The sequence below is a fragment of the Suricata suricatta genome, chromosome 2, assembly GCF_006229205.1.
Source record: "Suricata suricatta isolate VVHF042 chromosome 2, meerkat_22Aug2017_6uvM2_HiC, whole genome shotgun sequence".
NCBI lineage: Eukaryota > Metazoa > Chordata > Mammalia > Carnivora > Herpestidae > Suricata > Suricata suricatta.
This window is the reverse complement of record NC_043701.1, coordinates 93,494,680-93,513,242: the sequence shown is the minus strand read 5'-3', so window position 1 is coordinate 93,513,242 and position 18,563 is coordinate 93,494,680. Positions and strand designations below refer to the sequence as shown.

The window sequence follows — 18,563 nt, the reverse complement described above, 5'->3', positions numbered from 1 at the left end:
ACATATATATATGATATATATATATATATATATGTAAATTTTACATATCAGGGGAAGAACTTAGATTTCAAATCTGACTGAATGAAGGGGAATTTGAGACATTTCATCCAAACCTGCCCACTATACAGCAAGTATTGTTAGTATATAAATGAAATGTCTGCTAAAAACCTCAGGGCAATTGATATGAGCCTTAAATTACCTCCCCACAACCACCTAATCTTTCTCCCCACCTCCCCCTCTCCAAGTCACACAAATGACATCTCTAACCTCTACAATGTGTCAGATTTAGGAGTAATCAAATAGAATACAGGCAGAGTAAAAGTTTGTAATAAAAATCCAGCTTCATGTTCACAGATTGACAAAGTTGCTGCTGGAGAAGGTGCCTTGAGGAAACCTCACGGAGCCTCATTTCTGGCACAGCTTTGACCAGTTAGGCGGGCCCAGATTCTACCCATGCTCAGCAATTCCTCATTCCTCCGAGGAAATTGCTCTGCCTCTTCCACAGCTCCTCCTCCTCCAATCAAGGGTCTGATACTGCCCATTGACCACGTTTATTTTTCTGCCTTTTGGCACTAGGAGCTTGTCTGTTGTAGGATAAAAGTGGAATTCTCTGCTGTCTGCAGGGCTTTCCCCAGGGAACAGGGCATGAAACCCAAACTTATATATAAAATCATATCCTGTTTGCAAACATCATATTCCCTTTGCTTCTCACTAATCTGGTCCTGTAAACCCCAGCACAGCTTGAGAGCCCATTCCTCATCTAAACAAATGCCATAAGCTCCTTTATACTTTTACAACCATGTCAAAAAATAATATTGCCTGCCAATAGTGATGTGATTGGAGTTGCCTCCTCTGAGCCATAAAAGAAGTGCAGAGTCTGTTATCAATTTCTCTAAGTGTATCATGGGAATTATGGGTCGATTCAGTTCCAAGTTATAAATGACAACTCAAAAGCCGCAGAAGTGTTTGAAGTTGGGAGCTGATGACGACATTATCATAAAAGCCTGCTCGTCCTTGCTTTTGTGGTTTTTTTGTGGCCTATCAAGTGAAGAGGGAAAAATAAAGCTGAGAAATGATTTCAAGATTTCTTCACACAGCAGCAGGTCAGATGGCTACGAAAATGATCGTTATTTTTAGTGATATACCCTTAGGAGTGAGAACTAAAGTGGTCCTGCACTACGTTTTATTTTCTGAGTCCCTTAATTATTTATGTCATTATACGATGACCAAGTCCTGGGATTTGGTAAAATGCTCTCTGCAACTGATGCATTTTCTTGTAGTGCAATCACACACTAATGAGAAATGAGTCATGCCATAGTAACTAACAAAATGAGAACCAAACACAAAAGAATTAGAGACCCTTGAGATTGCTGCTCAAAGTATAGGTCTGGAAAACATATTTTAAAGCACCTTAAGTACCATTTGTCCTTTGAGCAACCTGCCAACACTGTCAAATTTTCATATGCAAAGAGTACACTTATCATGATGAGCACTGGGTAATGTACTGGATTGCGGAATCACTATATTATACACCTCAACCTAATAAAGCACTGTATCCTAACTATACTAGAATTTTAAACACTTTAAAAAATTATCATATACAATTTTAGGGGCAAATTTAATATGAAGTAGGGATTTTCTGATTTCATAATGTCCCAGGTAGTCTAGTCAAAAGCCAGTCAATCCATGAGCCTTCAAGAGGTATATATGAAAGCCATCTAGTAGCGAATATACATTCTAGAAACTAGAGTTTCCTTTAACACAACTGGGGAACACTGAAGTATTTTGGGAATTAAACTAATGGGTCCTTCTTAGATAATCTAAACTAGGAGAGTGCCTTAAGACAGGGCAATTTCAGCAGTTTCCAAGTTCTCTGGGAAGAGAGTTTATGAAGTTGGACCACTCTCAGTTCATACTGGGTATCTTTGTATACTCCATATGTCCAACACTGTCCCAAAGGTAAAAATTTAGACTGGTAGAAATACAAAGGATTCAGAATTTCTCTTAGGACTTGTATCAAAAACCCAAATATGAGGGGGGTAAGAAAGGTTTTGAATGCCTTAGAACTGTTTGGTTTCTAGGGGGAAAAAGGCCAAATCAAACTATACTTTAGAGCATCAACATGGACAAACTTGTGCATGCATAACACACATTTTCACATTCACTTGGACCTACATAAATACCACCACAACACTGTCAGAAGACCAATAGGCCAATCTAATAAAGAGAAGTGCCCCTCTCCACCCCTCTTCAGTACTGATGAAGTCAAAGTAATTGAGTGTTCCTCTTCCTGCCTCTGCTTGCCAAAGCTACATTTACCTACCACCACTGCAGTCACCAAGGATTAAGACAGTGTTTGGAAACATTACGAAGGACTTATTTACACTCACTGTGCTTTGTGTTGGACATACAGGGATAAAAGCAGCAGTCACTCTTTATTCCCTGGGTACTTCTAAGAGTTTACTAAGAGCAGTTCTAGCTAAAGAATAAGAAGTTACCTCGGTATGAGTTTAAGCAGTTGAAGAGAGGTACTTTGCGTTCAGGGAATAATAGAGTATAGGTACAACCCAAGCCAGACTTGGGAAGTGGATCCTGAGAAGCTCTCCTCATTTTAGCTCTGGGTCAAGAATTAAATGTAAAGGAGTGGGAGGTTGATGATGTCACTCTTTTAACAGCTCCTTATCATTATATTTTCCAAGTAGCCATTAGCTTTGTTTCATTCTTTGCCTCATTTGCAGGTAATCAGCCATTCTTTTTTTTTTAATGTTTTATTTATTTTTGATACAAAGAAAGACAGAGCATGAGAGGGGGAGGGGCAGAGAGAGAAGAAGACACAGAACCGGAAGCAGGCTCCAGGCTCTAAGCTAGCTGTCAGCACAGAGCCTGACGTGGGGCTCGAACCCACGAATGTGAGATCTGACCTGAGCCGAAGTTGGAGGCTTAACCGACTGAGCAACCCAGGCGCTCCTCAGCCATTCTTTTAAAATGGGCACTTGGGATGTTAAAAAATAAGCACAAGGCCAATGCCATTAGGTGTCAATGACAAGTATTCTAAAAGTCAGTTATCTTCTGCTTTCTAGAATAATTTTGCAAGTTCCTGGCTTCACAGTGGGTTTGCTAAAAGTCTGTAGGGATTAATGTAGGACGATGACTGTCTTCAGCTCAAGGTCAAAAGGTGAAGCTCACTGGTGAGCTGCCACAAAAGGAACCACATTACATCAGTCTCACTGCTGCAATGCTAGGCTCTAGGGACTGGCCTACTGAAGACAAACAGCATGGAAAGAACAAATAAGCTCTTTTAGAACTCCTGCACATGAACATGCACATCAGCCTCACACTTTTAGACTTCTACCCTTTACTGTGTGACTTCAGGACAATAATAGTTCTCTGAACCTTCAGTTTCTCATCTGCCAAATAGTATTAATAATAACTATTTTACAAAACCAATATAAACCCCAGTTATATGTTAACAAACTATAAATTCCAAACAGATATTGGTAGCAGCAGCCATTTGTGTTTCTCAAGAGGGCAGAATCATAGGTGAGGAAATAGAAAGATTATCCTTGCTAATTCTAGAATAAATAAAAAGGAAAGAATAAAACTGAAAATATGTTAGATGTCCCCGTAGAAAATTCAGTGATAGCAAAATATTGCCTAAAATATGACATATACAGTTCTTTCCCTTCAATATTCAAGAAGCCTAATTGACTTAAATTCCTCAGTCCTTGAAACCTGATCTAGAAATATGCTGTCCTAATATGACTTAGAACTTAGTTCTACAGGATGACAATTTGTCACTGGTAAGGGTTAACTGTAAATCGACTGCAGGTTAAAGGATATGTTCTGACCTTCCACAAAAACGTCACCAGTTTTCTTCATATACTCAAACAAATTTGTCCCTGAAATGTGGCGTAAGTATCCTGGGTCAAAAAAGGATTTGTTTATTATTGAAGACAAAAATGGCCCCAGGGTTCACAAAAAATGTGCCACAATGCAGAGCACTTTGTGAAGTTTATGCCATTTTCACCAGAAATATAATGTATTTGCATACTCAGTATGACTTTCCTGAAAACTGAATTCTGCTACAAAACAGTTAAACCCTTTTATGTTGCCTTTTTCCCAGCTACATATAGTCTAGCAAAGTTGGCTTTGTGGCATGCTATCTGTGCAGCCACACAGAACCGTAGAGTTAGAAGAGCCCCACACACTTGGATTAATTCACTGTTGTCACTATCTTGAAATTCTTAATAAGTTTTGAGCACAGGGATTGGCATTTTATTTGGAATTGAGTCCTATAAATACCGTAGCCAGTCCTGAAGTTTACAGTAACTTTTACGGAGAAATGGCCTTAACCATAACTAAAAAGATAAATCAAAGGAGATATTTTTGTTAGTTTATCTTATTTAAAAGCAGTAAACAAACTCGTACTTACCCCAAGTCCACCACAAGGTAATGAAGAAAAAAACTTTTGAGAGGTGTCACCTATGCATTAAGAAGACATGAAAAAATATATAAATTGAGAATATAATTGTAATTTTTAAAAATGTTTGGTTTTTATTAACACCTCTGTCACACAGTATTTATCAACTAGTTCAGAGGTTAAATATTAGACAGACAAGAACTCAAAGCAAATGAATTAGTATTACATGTAGATTCTACTGCTCTATGTGAGCAAACACATACCTATGAAATTTGAGTCTCCAGATTGTTTTAGTTACCCCACACATCAATTAATATATCACAATATCTTTTTTATTTCTAATTTACTTTAAATAACTCAGATATTCTGAGTATGTCCCTCTAAAGTGATGTTTTAAGCCACATTTTCTAAAATACACCGTAATTTTTAAAAAATGTTTAAATGTTAAAACTAATCTATTCAAATACACAGACTTCTTAAGTTTTACTTCAGATATAACAAAGACAAAGTATACTAGTCTTAATTACAAACCTCCTCAAAATCCACATATTTAAAAAAAAACCCCAAAAAAAGAATAACCTTGGGGTGTCTGGGTGGCTTAGTCAGTTAGGCATATAACTATGGCTAAGGTTCTGATCTCACTGTGAGTTTGAGCCCTGCATCAGGTTCTGTGCAGACAGCTCAGCGTCTTGAGTCTGCTTTGGATTCTGTATCTCCCTCTCTCTCTCTGCCCCTCCCCTGCTCATGCTCTTTCTCTCTCAAAATTAAACAAATATTTTTAAAAAATAAAAAGGATTACCTTTTTTTTTGGAAATCAATGTAATAGAAACACATACATACCTTCTTTAAAATAGATACCAAAATCTTACCTGTGATTATCTCTTCGAATTGATATTTCATGAAATTTTTAATCATTGTTTACCTGCATTTTTATTTTCTACATAATATAGTACATTAATAGAGAAAACAAAAATATTTACTCCTAAACCTCACTGCAAAGTAATTTAAGGAAAAGGTAATCATCATTTCTGTATCATAGTCCAATGGCTCTAAAGTAACTCAGGTCAAAGATGCACTTATCACATGTGAAATTAAAATCTATAATATTATCTGAACATTTCATTCCACAGTCAGCAAATAGATAATACTTCAATGTACTAAAGAAGATTTAAAATGATTTTTAAAAAATACTAAACTCCAAGAGAATAAATGATAAGCTGCTTAAAGAGAAATTTTATCTAGTAATGTTTAAAACAATATAAAATAACCAAATAATCAATTAATAATCTAAATTTAGTTGTGTTTAAAAAAATGTTAATTCATGGAATTAACCAGATTTATTTTTTAATAATATTATATTGCCTTATTCATGGACTCAGATCTGGCTAGCCACAAGCTAATGAAAACTCATACTAAGAACGACAGGAATATTAATGCAAAGGAAAACCCACCCTGCACTAAAAATGATTGGAGAAAATGTTTTTAAAGTGTCACCTTACACAGTCTAGAGTACTTAAATATACAAATGGTGCCCATTTTCAAATCTAATCATTTTATAAGCTATAGACATCTTTCAAGATACAAAGACTGATAGGTCTAGTTATAATGAAGTTTTATTTAAATCCTTCCTCTTAACTCCAGAACATAACTCTCAAAAACAGTAATATTACTTTAACTCAGAAAATCATACAATTGAATGAATTTCAATGAAATGTGCATGCACGCTGACAGCCCCCACCCTCCAATCTGTGTGGAGAGGGAATGGGGGAGAAAGAAGGATTTATGTAGTCAAAGAAAGGTCTAAAGAAAGGGAAGGTATCTTGATGATTATAAATTTCTATATATTTGTAAATGGCAGCTTCAATCTGGTCTTATAGATAGAAGTAAAAAGCCACAAAAATTCTTTCATAAAGAACAATAAAAAAGGATGAAAAGTTAAACTTTTTAAAGAAGAAGATTATTCACTTAGAATTTGAATTAAGGAAAACAAGTTAAGTTTCTAGATTCACAAGAGAAACTTAGGTAGTTCAGAGCGTCATCAAGGTTGAATTTAGTACTTGACATTTGATCTAACAACACAACATTCCTGTTTATCTTTACTCATGTAGCCTGCACACAATTGAAACTGCCGCACTGATCCCTGAGAGGTGCCTATGGAATTTGTCATGTGTATCTAAAGCTAACTCTAAAATCATCCATTATATGAACACTATCTTACATTAAATACTAAAAACTAATAACATATATGGCCAATTAATTTAAATTAAAACCATAAAAACTACCAAGATATGGAAGTAGTCCAAGTGTCCATGGATTAAAGAAGATATGGTACATAAAGAGAATAGAATATTATTCAGTCATAAAAAGAACCAAATCTTGTCATTTACAACAAGGATGGACTAGAGAGTGTAATGCTAAGAGAAATAAGTCAGTGAGAGAAAGACAAATACCATATAATTTCACTAATTGTGGAATTTAAGAAACAGAACAAATGATCAAATGGAAAGAGAGAGAGAGAGAAACAAACCAAGAAACAGACTTTTAATTATAGAGAATAAACTGATGATTACCAAAGGGAAGGAGGTGGGGAGACAGATTAAATAGATGATGGGGACTAAGCTGTGATGAACATCGGGTGTTGTAAGCAACTGTTGAATCTATATGCCATACACCTGAATTGAATGTAACACTATGTTAATGAACTAGCATTCAAATAAAAACTTAAAAAAAAAAGAATGGGGATGGGTGCATTCCAGTAAACCTTCACTGATGGACAACGAAAGAAAGGAAGGAAGGAAGGAAGGAAGGAAGGAAGGAAGGAAGGAAGGAAGGAAGGAAGGAAGGAAGGAAGGAAGAAAGGAAGAAAGGAAGAAAGGAAGAAAGGAAGAAAGGAAGAAAGGAAGAAAGGAAGAAAGGAAGAAAGAAAGAAAGAAAGAAAGAAAGAAAGAAAGAAAGAAAGAAAGAAAGAAAGAAAACAAACCTATAAAAACTAATCAATTGATACTTGGTGTTTTCATGGCATACATATATAGGAAAGTCCTGTGTCCAGGTTCTAAATATACATTGACAATCACTTATAAATTATCAAATTTTTAAATGATATATATGTTGACTATTTTGAGAAAATCAGTTTTGCTCAAAAGTATAAAATTTCATTACAAAAACAGTGGTATTGCCATGTTTCATAAGTAAACCAGTTTGGAGTTGCTGAAGTTTATTTCTTCATTTCTTCTAGAGATACATCTTTCCTCTTAAAATGTAGAACAATGGGGGCCCCTGGGTGGCTCAGTCAGTTACGTGTCCGACTTCAACTCAGGTCATGATCTCACTGTTTGGGAGTTTGAGCCCCGTGTCAGGATTGTGCTGACAGTTCAAAGCCTGGAGCCTGCTTCAGAATCTATGTCTCCCTCTCTCTCTGCCCCTCCCTCGTTGGTACTCTGTCTCTCAAAAATAAATAAAAACAAAACAATTTTTTAAAGTGGCTGTTCATCAGCTTGAAAAAATGTGGAATAATGGTTGTTTGAAACACCTCTCAAACACACCTATGTGTAAATTTATCCTAATTAAATCCAAAATACCTAGGCCTATCCCTTGGTTGATTTATCATTTAGACCATATTCAGAATTTTAAAAATTTGGAAAGTTTTCTACTGAGTTTTCTTAGCTAAATTAAAAAATTATCAAAAATGGACACAGCTTTTTATCTTTAAATATATGAATATTTTGATCTTATGAAACCACGGAAATTAATGTTCAGTTTATCTTTGTGGTAAACTAGGCGTGTTTATTAATTCATGTTAAAATAAGGACATTTATTATATAGTATCCATAACAAAGAAAGGACTTTATGTAAAGGATCTGCATGTGCAAAATTGATTCCTTCAAAAGAAATTAGAAAAAAGATATAGATTATATATGTTTGAATAACTTGCCTTTATATTAATAATATAAATTTAATTCTATTATACAATATATTTCACATGGTCAAATTGTAAATGTTTTCTAAAAACTAAGTACTCTTTATGTGTTTCCAGTTCCGTCAATTTCTCTCCAAGCTATCATTACCCATTGATCATTACCCATGGAGTCACGTGATCACACACACTCACCCATATGCCTTTACTTCACAAATATAGGAATGCCTGCCACTTGTTTTAAAAAGGCAAACTGTAAGCATTATAAGGGGTAACTGTTAACTTCCCTTTATAATTGCTTTCTAAGATGCCTGCCTACTATATGTCATATACTTGCTTTTGAATCGCTTAGGACCAGTTATGATAAACCATTTAGAAATAGTGCTGAAGTATATGAAAGAGTCTAATAGTTGGGATCTGACATAATAGGTTTATTTGTAAGAAAAGAACAAGGAAAAGTCCTAAAATGCCATTTTGGTTGAAATACTTCAAATATGATCCTTTGGCATACATTGCCATGTCATGTATTATTATTCCATTACAAAAAGTTATTAATAAAAATATAATTGATATTAATTGTTCCAGCTAAATATGGTTTTGTCACAAACTGTTTTCTAAAATATGTTGTTTCTATCATTCATATAACATTTATGCAAAGCTCTGCAACATAAATTTCATTTTAATATCTAATGGTAAATATTTGAAAAATTATATATTAACTAAAAATTGTTTATTAGTTTTCTACTTCTGCTACCAATTTAACAATTTAATTCCATAGGTAAGGCATGCATTAAATAGATTATAGTAAAATTTAAAATGCAATCTTATAATAAAATTTAATGTTCTAGGTATCCTAATAATGAGTTGTTATGGTGCCCTTTATATGTTAAGGCCATAGGAAAAAAATAAAAGGCACAAAAGAAACTAGAAAGGTGAAGATAAATTTGCATAAAGAATGTGAAAACTTTTTTTTTCCTTTAGCTTAGAAATGCAGGCAAAGTCAACAAGGCAGATATTCCTATAGGCTAAAACACAGTGAACAAATACTACTCAGAAGTTAATTTAAAAGTAAACATCATAGAACTTGCACTGTCGTTTTTTTCTAATGCAAGTTTTTCCTAAACTACTTTGGCTTCTATTGTAAAGGACTCATTCCACAGAGCAATGCTGTTGGAAAAGCTGATTTTTTTTGTCACACTGCTTGCCAAGTATTTTGAACTGACAAGAGCACTGACTGATGATAGTGCTGGAATGTGCTATTCTCAGTAGAACGGAGACCTGTACAGACCTCGGAGTGTTCTGGGGTCCAGCTTCTGCCCATCCAGAGGGTTGGTGCCATACAGCAGTGAGTGATGTTCAGAATGAACAAGCTGTATTTCCTCCAGGCTGGCTTTTCGACCTTGAATTCGCTGAAAGAAAATAGCAGAAGCCTACAGTACGCCACTGACAACATTTAGAAGAAAGTAAGACACACGTCACATTTAAGATGATTAATAATGAACTGAGTTTCATCATGCTGGAATGTGACACTGATTTGCTTAATAAAGTACCATAATCATATTTGAAAAATGAGTGTATGCAAGGTTCAGAGCGTATGGATTGTTTACGTTAATGCCCAAATGGGCAACTAAATGCATATTGTTCTCTGGCATAAAAATAAATCTATAACAAAGAAATTAATAGTTAAGTCCTTTGTAGAAGTATCAGCTTAAAAACAAACAGAGGTTAAAACAAACCCCTAAAAAACAACAACAAAACAGTAATGGCTACCATTTAGCTGAGAGGTGAATTCATTAAAATATTACTTTACTGTCACTTGAAGAAGTTGTTGGAACAATTTCTCTATTGTTTCTTAAAGGACATAGTAATACAAATACATTTTAACATATTCTATTATCACAAAAACACTGACCACTTCATGTGTACACTTCACAGAATGATTAATCTAGATCAGTGTTACTTAGAGTATGCCCCATGGGGTCAGTAATGTTTCAGGAATGGTTTGTGAATAGTGTGTGATAAGGTCTATACAGAAATTCAGAGTAAATACTTAGAAATTTTCTCGTGATTGAACAGACTATTTTTATGTCTACTGACTCATATAGTCTTTGGTGTCTTCCATTTTTATTTTACTTTTGTAGTAACTTAATGTATTTTACTGTGACAGAATAGAAATTAAGCAAAAACCAAAACTGCTGTTTAGCCAGAGACAGTCTAACATACTCTAGACTTGGGTCAATATTTTTATGCACATGCTAGGCAGAACTTTCACTTCAACTAACAAGAATGCTCCTTCAACATAGAAGAGCACATTAAGTGAAACCTCAGGTAGTCAATATATAAAGAATTCTTCATATATTAAGTAGTAAATATATCAAGTATTTTTCATATATTGACATTTCTCAGTTGACAGATCTACAAGACCAATAAACATCATGCTAGTGTATGAAGTTAATTAGCCTTATTTTTGAAAATTGCTGTGCTTCCCAAAATTACCCAGGCAGTATTACTGTATCACTTAAAATATGTATCACAACAAAGCCCTTGTAATATAATATATTAGTAGAGAACTACAGTGAAATTCAAAGAGAATTTGTTGAGGGAATGCTGTAGTCTCATGTTCCTGACCATGGAATCACCAGCCGATAGGGAATCACTGGGAGACAACACCTCTCTGAGGACCAGGACAAGTCCATACTCAACCTCCCTAATTGAAGGAGAGGTAGTTGTTGTTGTGTTTAAGGGAGCAGGCTGGGAAAATCTCAAATATACTGACACTTCCTAGGGATTTACTGGGTAGAGGGCAGAGCTCTGCTTGTCACAGAAAAATAAATCATCATGTCACAGTGAGAGAGGAATGGCGGCAGACCTGAGGGGTAAGAACAAGGGAACAGGAATGATCTAAAACAGAAACTTCTTGACACTGTACTTATGTGCCAAATAAACAAGTGCTTATGGAATTTTCTTTGTCATAGTATTGAAGTGCCGTTTTTGACATCCAATTTACATTTCTAGAAAAAAATTTTAAATGTTTTAGAGAAATTATTTCTAGATAGGTGTTGAATAGTGAAACTAAATCAGGTTAGGTAATGCTGAAGACAAAGGAAAATTTAATGATGGCCATCTGGTCAGCCATTGCTCTGATCAATAAACAAACATGTTATTGCCCTGGGTGGTTTGCTAGTAAACATGAAATTTGGAAGCCTTTACGGAAGACCAGAACAACCAAGAAGGAGAATGGCAATAATGAGATAAAATAAGCAAGAGAAAGTTCAAAGAAATATTAAAGGTTAACATTTTAACTTTGAGATTTCAGCTGGTAGAAAATCTCCCAAGATAAACAGTGGTAACTCCATGGTCTGAGTCATCTAAAATTGGAATGAGCAGAGCACTGGAAACCAGACTGCGGCAACCAGTCTTAGTCTGGCAGAATAATGAACAATGTGAGATGACAGGGCTTCCAGCTCTCATTTCTAAGAGTTTATGAAATCCACAGCCACTAACATTTCACATGCTGATATAATGAAACATCTGTATCTTAAACAATGTCAATTCTCTAACTAAAAATCAAACCCACGTTTTGACTACTGTCATACAGTATCATTGATTTTTTCCCTTCCTCTTTTTATATAAAGTTAGTTTTTCAACTCTGAATTTAAGTTTTGCCTCTGGCATAACATTAAATACCATTAATAATAAACATATCTTTATGTTTTCATAAACTAGTCACATATATTTGCATACCATACACTTCATGCTTGTCCCAACTCCTTTTTCATTCTCCCACAATCCCACTCACATTCATGCAGAATGCTCAATGACACATTTCAAAAATAATCTGCTAACAAGATTTAATTATTGATGGTAGCCCAAGTGCTGATAAGTCATAGGATGACACCTGCTGAATCTCAGTCATCTTCTTGTGTAATATCAGTTAACTAACAGTAAGGATAGGGAATCTGGTGCAGTCTATTTAACACTGACTTACTCAAAGTATTCTGCTCTAGTTTATACTCTTGTCCTACCTCTTACTATTAAAATGTAACAGAGTTACTAAGTTTTCACTTTGATTTCTTTCCTGCCCCCTCTCCCTGCTCCCTTATGACTTCAAAAATGTATTTTATGTTGGTCCTTTTTATTATTATATAATATATTTTTTAAAATAATTACACTATATATAAGGAAGTACTTATTCTTGACAATCGCCTTCTGCTGCTATGGATGCTGGACAACAAGATCTACAAACATGATGTTTCTATAGGAAAGGAGCAGTAAACACCAACTCATTCTGAAAAAAATGTTTCTACCTGGAGAAATGATCTTGAGAAAGCATGTTTTGAGATTTATATCTCACAGGGGCACTGCTATGGGAACTTGGTGGATGACTAAGATAAAAATTCTGAAATTCCTTCTTTTTTAACACACAGGATCTCCTGGAGTAGTACCATTTGCCTCACTTTTGTCAGATGTCTTAAATTTGTCATATTTAACCTTTCCTCTCAAATTGAAGCTTCTAACAATTCTCATTTCTGGTATTATCATCAGTAATTTATTATGTTATGTGTTTATGCTTAAATATAGATATTTCATTTAAGTCCTTCCCATATTTTCTACTTCCCATGTAGCTCTTATTCCTTAATTTCTCTCTCACAATGCTCTCTTGAGTCAAAGTTCAACAACATAATGAGTCATGAAATAGGATAAAGTGCTCTGATAATCCTAATTTAGGGAGATCTGATTTCCGTTCTCAGAGATACTTAGCATGCAGGATGTCTAGCTGACATTTTCTGTAATTCTGACCAAAAGTATTTTTGAGAATTCTCAGTATATTTGGACAGTCAATGCATATTAAGGATGGCATTCATCTTGATCTTTCTCACTTAAAATTAAAATATAGGTCTTAAATACCTCGCCAATACAGGCTTAGGAAAGAAGGCTTGTGGCTCTTCTTTCATTCTCTTAATAAAGAAGCTCTGTGAGGTAGGATGTATTCGTTATTATATTTTCATTCTCTGTGACCTGCATTCACTCTTTTAAAAAAATTTTTTTTAAATTTACATCCAAGTTAATTACCATATAGTTCAATAATGACTTCAGGAGCAGAATCCAGTGATTCACCCTCTAGGTATAACACCCAGTGCTCATCCCAATAACTGTCTGTGACCGGCATTCAAGCAGTTCTTCCCTGAGAGTAGGAACAAAACTAATGTGTACTTAGTGCCCACTGTCAGCGTAAGCATCTGAGATACAGGACCATATTTAGTTCAGAGCCCCAAATAGTCTACATTCAGGTTTGAAGTTTGACTAAAGTTATTTAAAATGACTACATCAGTGGCACCTGGGTGGCTCAGTCGGTTAAGCGTCTTTGGCTCAGGTCATGATCTCATGGTTTATGGGCTCTAGCTCCGTGTCCAGCTCTGTGCTGATAGCTCAGAGCTTGGAGCCTGTTTCTGATTCTGTGTCTCCCTCTCTCTCTGCCTTTTCCCTGCTCATACTCTGTCTCTTCTCTCTCTTAAAAATAAATATTTAAATTTTTTAAAAAATGACCATATCATTGAGTCTCTCAACACACCATGGTTCTTTCCTAAAGAAATAGTCTTTCTGAAATAAAGCCCATTAATGCAACCTGATTATAGAAGGAATGTTCTGAACATGATCTACAAAGTCATACTGTGACAGGATAAAATGCAGTCTACCCACACCCACCCACACACAGAGCACACACACGGTATAGATTCATATTTTTTTCTGCCAAGGAGCTGGGCAAAAAGGAAACAGTTCTATTCCTTCCCCTCCTGTGTTCAAAGCCTGGATCGAGGCCAGTGTCCTAATCAGTTCTCATTGGCCCTGGAGGAATCAGAACCTTTTGTAAAATATAATAAAGGGCATAAAATCATGATAAAATGCATGAAAAAGCAGTGCCTTTGGTTAGGGAACTAGAAATAATTTAGCAGAACAGATGGATTGCATTGGTTTGGTATTATTGAGGACATGAAAGGGCTCATTTTGTGGCAGTTCCAAACTAAGAGAAAATGTCCAACTTAAATTTGACAAGTCAAAGTACCTGCCTCTGCTGGGGGAGACCCTATTTTCTTTAATCATTTTCAAAGTGGTGACATATTAGGCAACAATTTCCACTGAGATATTTCATTTCTTGAAAATATTTCATCCAGTGTCCCTAAATATAAGAATACATTTTTCTACAAAAATTCACAGAATTGGCAATTTCAAAAGTTAAGAAATCATAATTGATTTAGGAGTGTCAAAGTTACCTTGTTACAAATTCCATACTTAATATTTAATGGATCAGTTCACAGCCCATTCATTTCTCTTGATACACTTCTCTCAAGTAAATTCAAGATTCTGGAATCATTGCTCATGCCCAAGTGTACCTATTAGAGTTTTCAAATGTTACAATCATTTATTTAATTTTACGTGAAGAATATATCAATCCCCTTCCCCTAACTGCATTCTTTCCTTCCATATAGCCCTCATGGTAATAACTTATTCCTATCAGAGTTTTTCTTATAAAGAAAGGGGAGTAAAAGAAGGAAGGAGGCAATTAAGCAGACAGGCTGCCCAACAGACTTGTGGTCCTTTCAGTTGGTCACACGAAAAGAAAATAAACCGGAGGTCAGAAGCCCTGAGTTCTAGAATCTGACTCTCACCTGTCTTTAACATGCTCCTAGCCATCTATGAGACACATTTCAGGATCCTACTTTCTCCACTTACAAACATTAGGAGGTTTGACCAAATTACTTCTACTTCAATGTCCCTCTTTTGCCCTAAAATAATAAGATTCTATGTGAAATTATCTTATATACAATAAAAACTCAAGAAAATAATCTTTATTTTAATTGATAGAACTGCCATAGGCAGGCAAATATAGTAAGTGAAATAATAAATTACTACGGTTGAGGCAAGAGAGAAAATCTCACTGTGAGGGTTTTCAAAAGGATATTAGTTATACTTTGAAGCCAATTTCTTAATGTTTAATCATAATTGAAAAATCAGTGTATTTTCTAGAATTCCTATTCCTACTTTGTGATAACTTTGTGGAACTTGTGAGTTAATGCCACCTTTGTTTCCCAAGTAAAATGCTCACTCCTATTACACTCCCATGTTCACATAGTTGACTCCATTCACCTCTTTGTCTCTAACCTCATTAAACTTAAGTTAAGCTTTTGATATAGTGATTTTTAACACTTTCTGTGTTCAGCTACGGAAGTTTAAAAGGTATTAATTCCTGGGTTGTACCTCCAGAAACGTCTGATTAACCTTGGGGACAGCCTGGGCATGTAGATACTTAGAACCACCCCACGGATTTGAATGGGCATCCTCAGTCAAGAACTACATGTTAGAGGGAGCTGTCCATTCTTTCTGCTCGAAAGTGAATGTAAGATACTGACACTGTACTGATGCACATTTCAAACTGTAGAGTACTTACAACAAGTGATCGTCACAGCAAACATTGGGAAGTAAGAAAGACCTGTTCTTCAAAACAAGTACCTCTACTTGCTTGTAAAACCATTTGATTTGGTCATTACAATTTATATAAAATATTTCAGGGTGCAAAAAGTAATTGTAAAAGCATTTCAGAGAACAGCAAATCCTCTTCAATAATAAAGATCTGAATGGTAAGAAGTATACATACTATATACTTCTTAAAGTTTATTTCTATTCATTTCAAAATATTATGGTCATCAAAAAGAAAAAAATGTTGCCATTTAGTGTAATTGCTTAATTTCCATGATTTTATGTAACTGAATATCCTACATTACAATTACTTTATAAACAACTATAAATGAACATTTTAATGGTTTGGGCTAAAGCATTGACTTTTTTAAATAGTAATCTTATATGAAACAAATTTTGACATAATAAATATTTTACATTACTTTAGCACTATAATATTATGGTTAAAAACATATTAACTATTCATTTTAATTAATAGGCTTTAGGGGTGCCTGGGTGGCTCAGTAGGTTAAGCATTTCACTCTTGATTTTGGCTCAGGTAATGATCTCACACTTCGTAGATTGAGCCTCATATAGGGTGTGTGTTGACATTGTGGAACCCTCTTGGGATTCTCTCTCTCTTTCTCTCTCTATCCCTCCCCTGCTCATGTTCTCTAAACAAACAAACATTTAAAAAAAATAAGCTTTAATGGTGCTCTTTAAAAAAAAACCTGTATCACTTTCCAAATGTACTCAGAAGGGCTGTCTGTTTCATTTCCCTTTGTTGGCTGTTTTCCACATTAATTCTTTTATTGTAGAAAAAAAATAAAAAAAATTCCAAATCATCTTTACTCCGATTATAGGCTGCACAAGTAATTTTAATGTCTTTATCTGGTTAGGTCAACTCTTCTGTGATATACAAATATCTCTCAGAATAATTAAAAAACGTACCCTGATTTACTCATCATGTCTAGATCATTTGCATCACTTCTCAAGACTGTCCTATCCTTTAGAGACAATTCACAAGACTCCTGTTTGAGTTTCTTACTGCTTTGTGGTTAGATTTTAAGACACAAACACACACAAAATTTTCTTTTTGCAAACTGAACAGTAAGCTGTTATGTGCTGCCATCTAGTTAGATTACTCTATAAAACAAATGTTTAATTGAATTAACTTGCAGTATTCAACGCTTTGTAGCAGTGAAAACCTGCACATTCCAAAAGTATTTCTCAAAGAGTATTATATTTATTTAGATTTGCAAAAGGTCTTTTAAAATTACCTGTAATACACAGGAAGGTGTGGCACCCTAGCCCTGAGCTCCTTGGTATCTTAAGATTTTACATTAAACCTGCTCTTGGGGCGCCTGGGTGGCTCAGTTGGTTAAGCCTCCAGCTTCGGCTCAGGTCATGATCTCACGGTTCATGGGTTCAAGCCCCACGTCAGGCTCTGTGCTGACAGCTCAGAGCCTGGAGCCTGCTTCCAATTCTGCGATTCCTTCTCTCTCTGCCCCTCCCCCTCTCATGCTCTGTCTCTCTCTGTATCAAAAATAAATAAAACATTAAAAAAAATAAAAAAAAAATAAACCTGCTCTCTACTTTTCTCATTGGAACTGCTGGTGAAGTCCCAGATGGGGCAACAGTAGCTTGGTTTTGGGTCCTCGAATTGTTTTGTAATTACTTTGTGTTGGCACATGAATAAAAGAGTTAAACATTTCGGCACAGTATGTTGCTTATGGTTTTTACTTATGAATTAAGCGAAACAAAGTTATTCAATATTAGTCACAAAGTCAATGCAAATTCCACATAATATGTAATCCAACAAAAGCATTATAAAATGTTATTATTCTCAAAACAAATGTGAGAGCAAGCAAATGTCTGTGGGTGGCTTGGGGGGGCTGAGAGTTATGAACACTTCTGGAAAAACAACTGCAAGTGCATTTCTAACAGATGATGGGTCAATCGCCACAATTTTTTAAGCACAGAAAAGCACATTCTTTTCTTCAGGGCACACACACCTTAAAAATCTGGCTACCTAATCAAAGGACTTGTTCCTTAAGAGGGCACCAAATGACCCCTCCAGATCCATTTCTTAAGGTGACAAGAAAGTCACCGAATTTGTTTTTTGGTCTCAAAAGAATCAGTAAATTAAGTATGAATGATTCATTTGGGGAAAAAATTAAATAGTACTGACATGAAGGACTACTAACCACCTCAATTTTTTAAAAAACAGTGCCACGTCATTTGAAAAGAAGTTGACCCATGTATCCACTGTAATCTTATAAAATGAAGACTAATGTTTTCTCTGGCTGCTAATCAGAACTAGTAAGCACAACCAATTTACACTACAGCTTATAAGTCAAAAAGCAGTATGTTTACTAAAACACTCTAAAAATTTTTTACTCTTAACCAAAGAAAGTGTTAGTTCCAAATGAACTCCTTAGCCATCTAGTTTCATATGATATCAGAGCTGGAAAAGATCTTAGCAAATATCATGCCTAGCAGCCTCATCCTACACATGGGAAAACCAAAGATCAGTAAGGTTAAATAATCTCAGGGAGAAAGCTCTCAGTTTTTCCCCATTGAGGATGATATTAGCTGTGGGCTTCTCATAAATGGCTTTTATGATGTTTAAGTAAGTTCCTTCTATCCCGACTTTCTCAAGGGCTTTTATTAAGAAAGGATGCTATATTTTGTCAAATGCTTTTTCTGCATCTATCCACAGGATCATATGTTTTTTACCTTTTATTTGTTAATGTGATGCATCACATTGATGGA

General features: G+C 35.1%; 1 protein-coding gene across 1 annotated transcript in view; it reads right to left on the bottom strand.

Annotated features, from left to right (window-relative positions):
* The window catches only part of HDAC9 (histone deacetylase 9), a 912,954-nt gene that overhangs the window by 242,762 nt on the left and 651,629 nt on the right, over positions 1-18,563 (bottom strand). Inside the window, exons 17-18 of the mRNA XM_029929772.1 lie at positions 9,622-9,742; positions 4,433-4,482 (exon numbers count right to left, since the gene is read on the bottom strand). Coding sequence (XP_029785632.1) covers positions 4,433-4,482; positions 9,622-9,742 — 171 coding nt within the window. The remainder of the gene's footprint in view (positions 1-4,432; positions 4,483-9,621; positions 9,743-18,563) is intronic.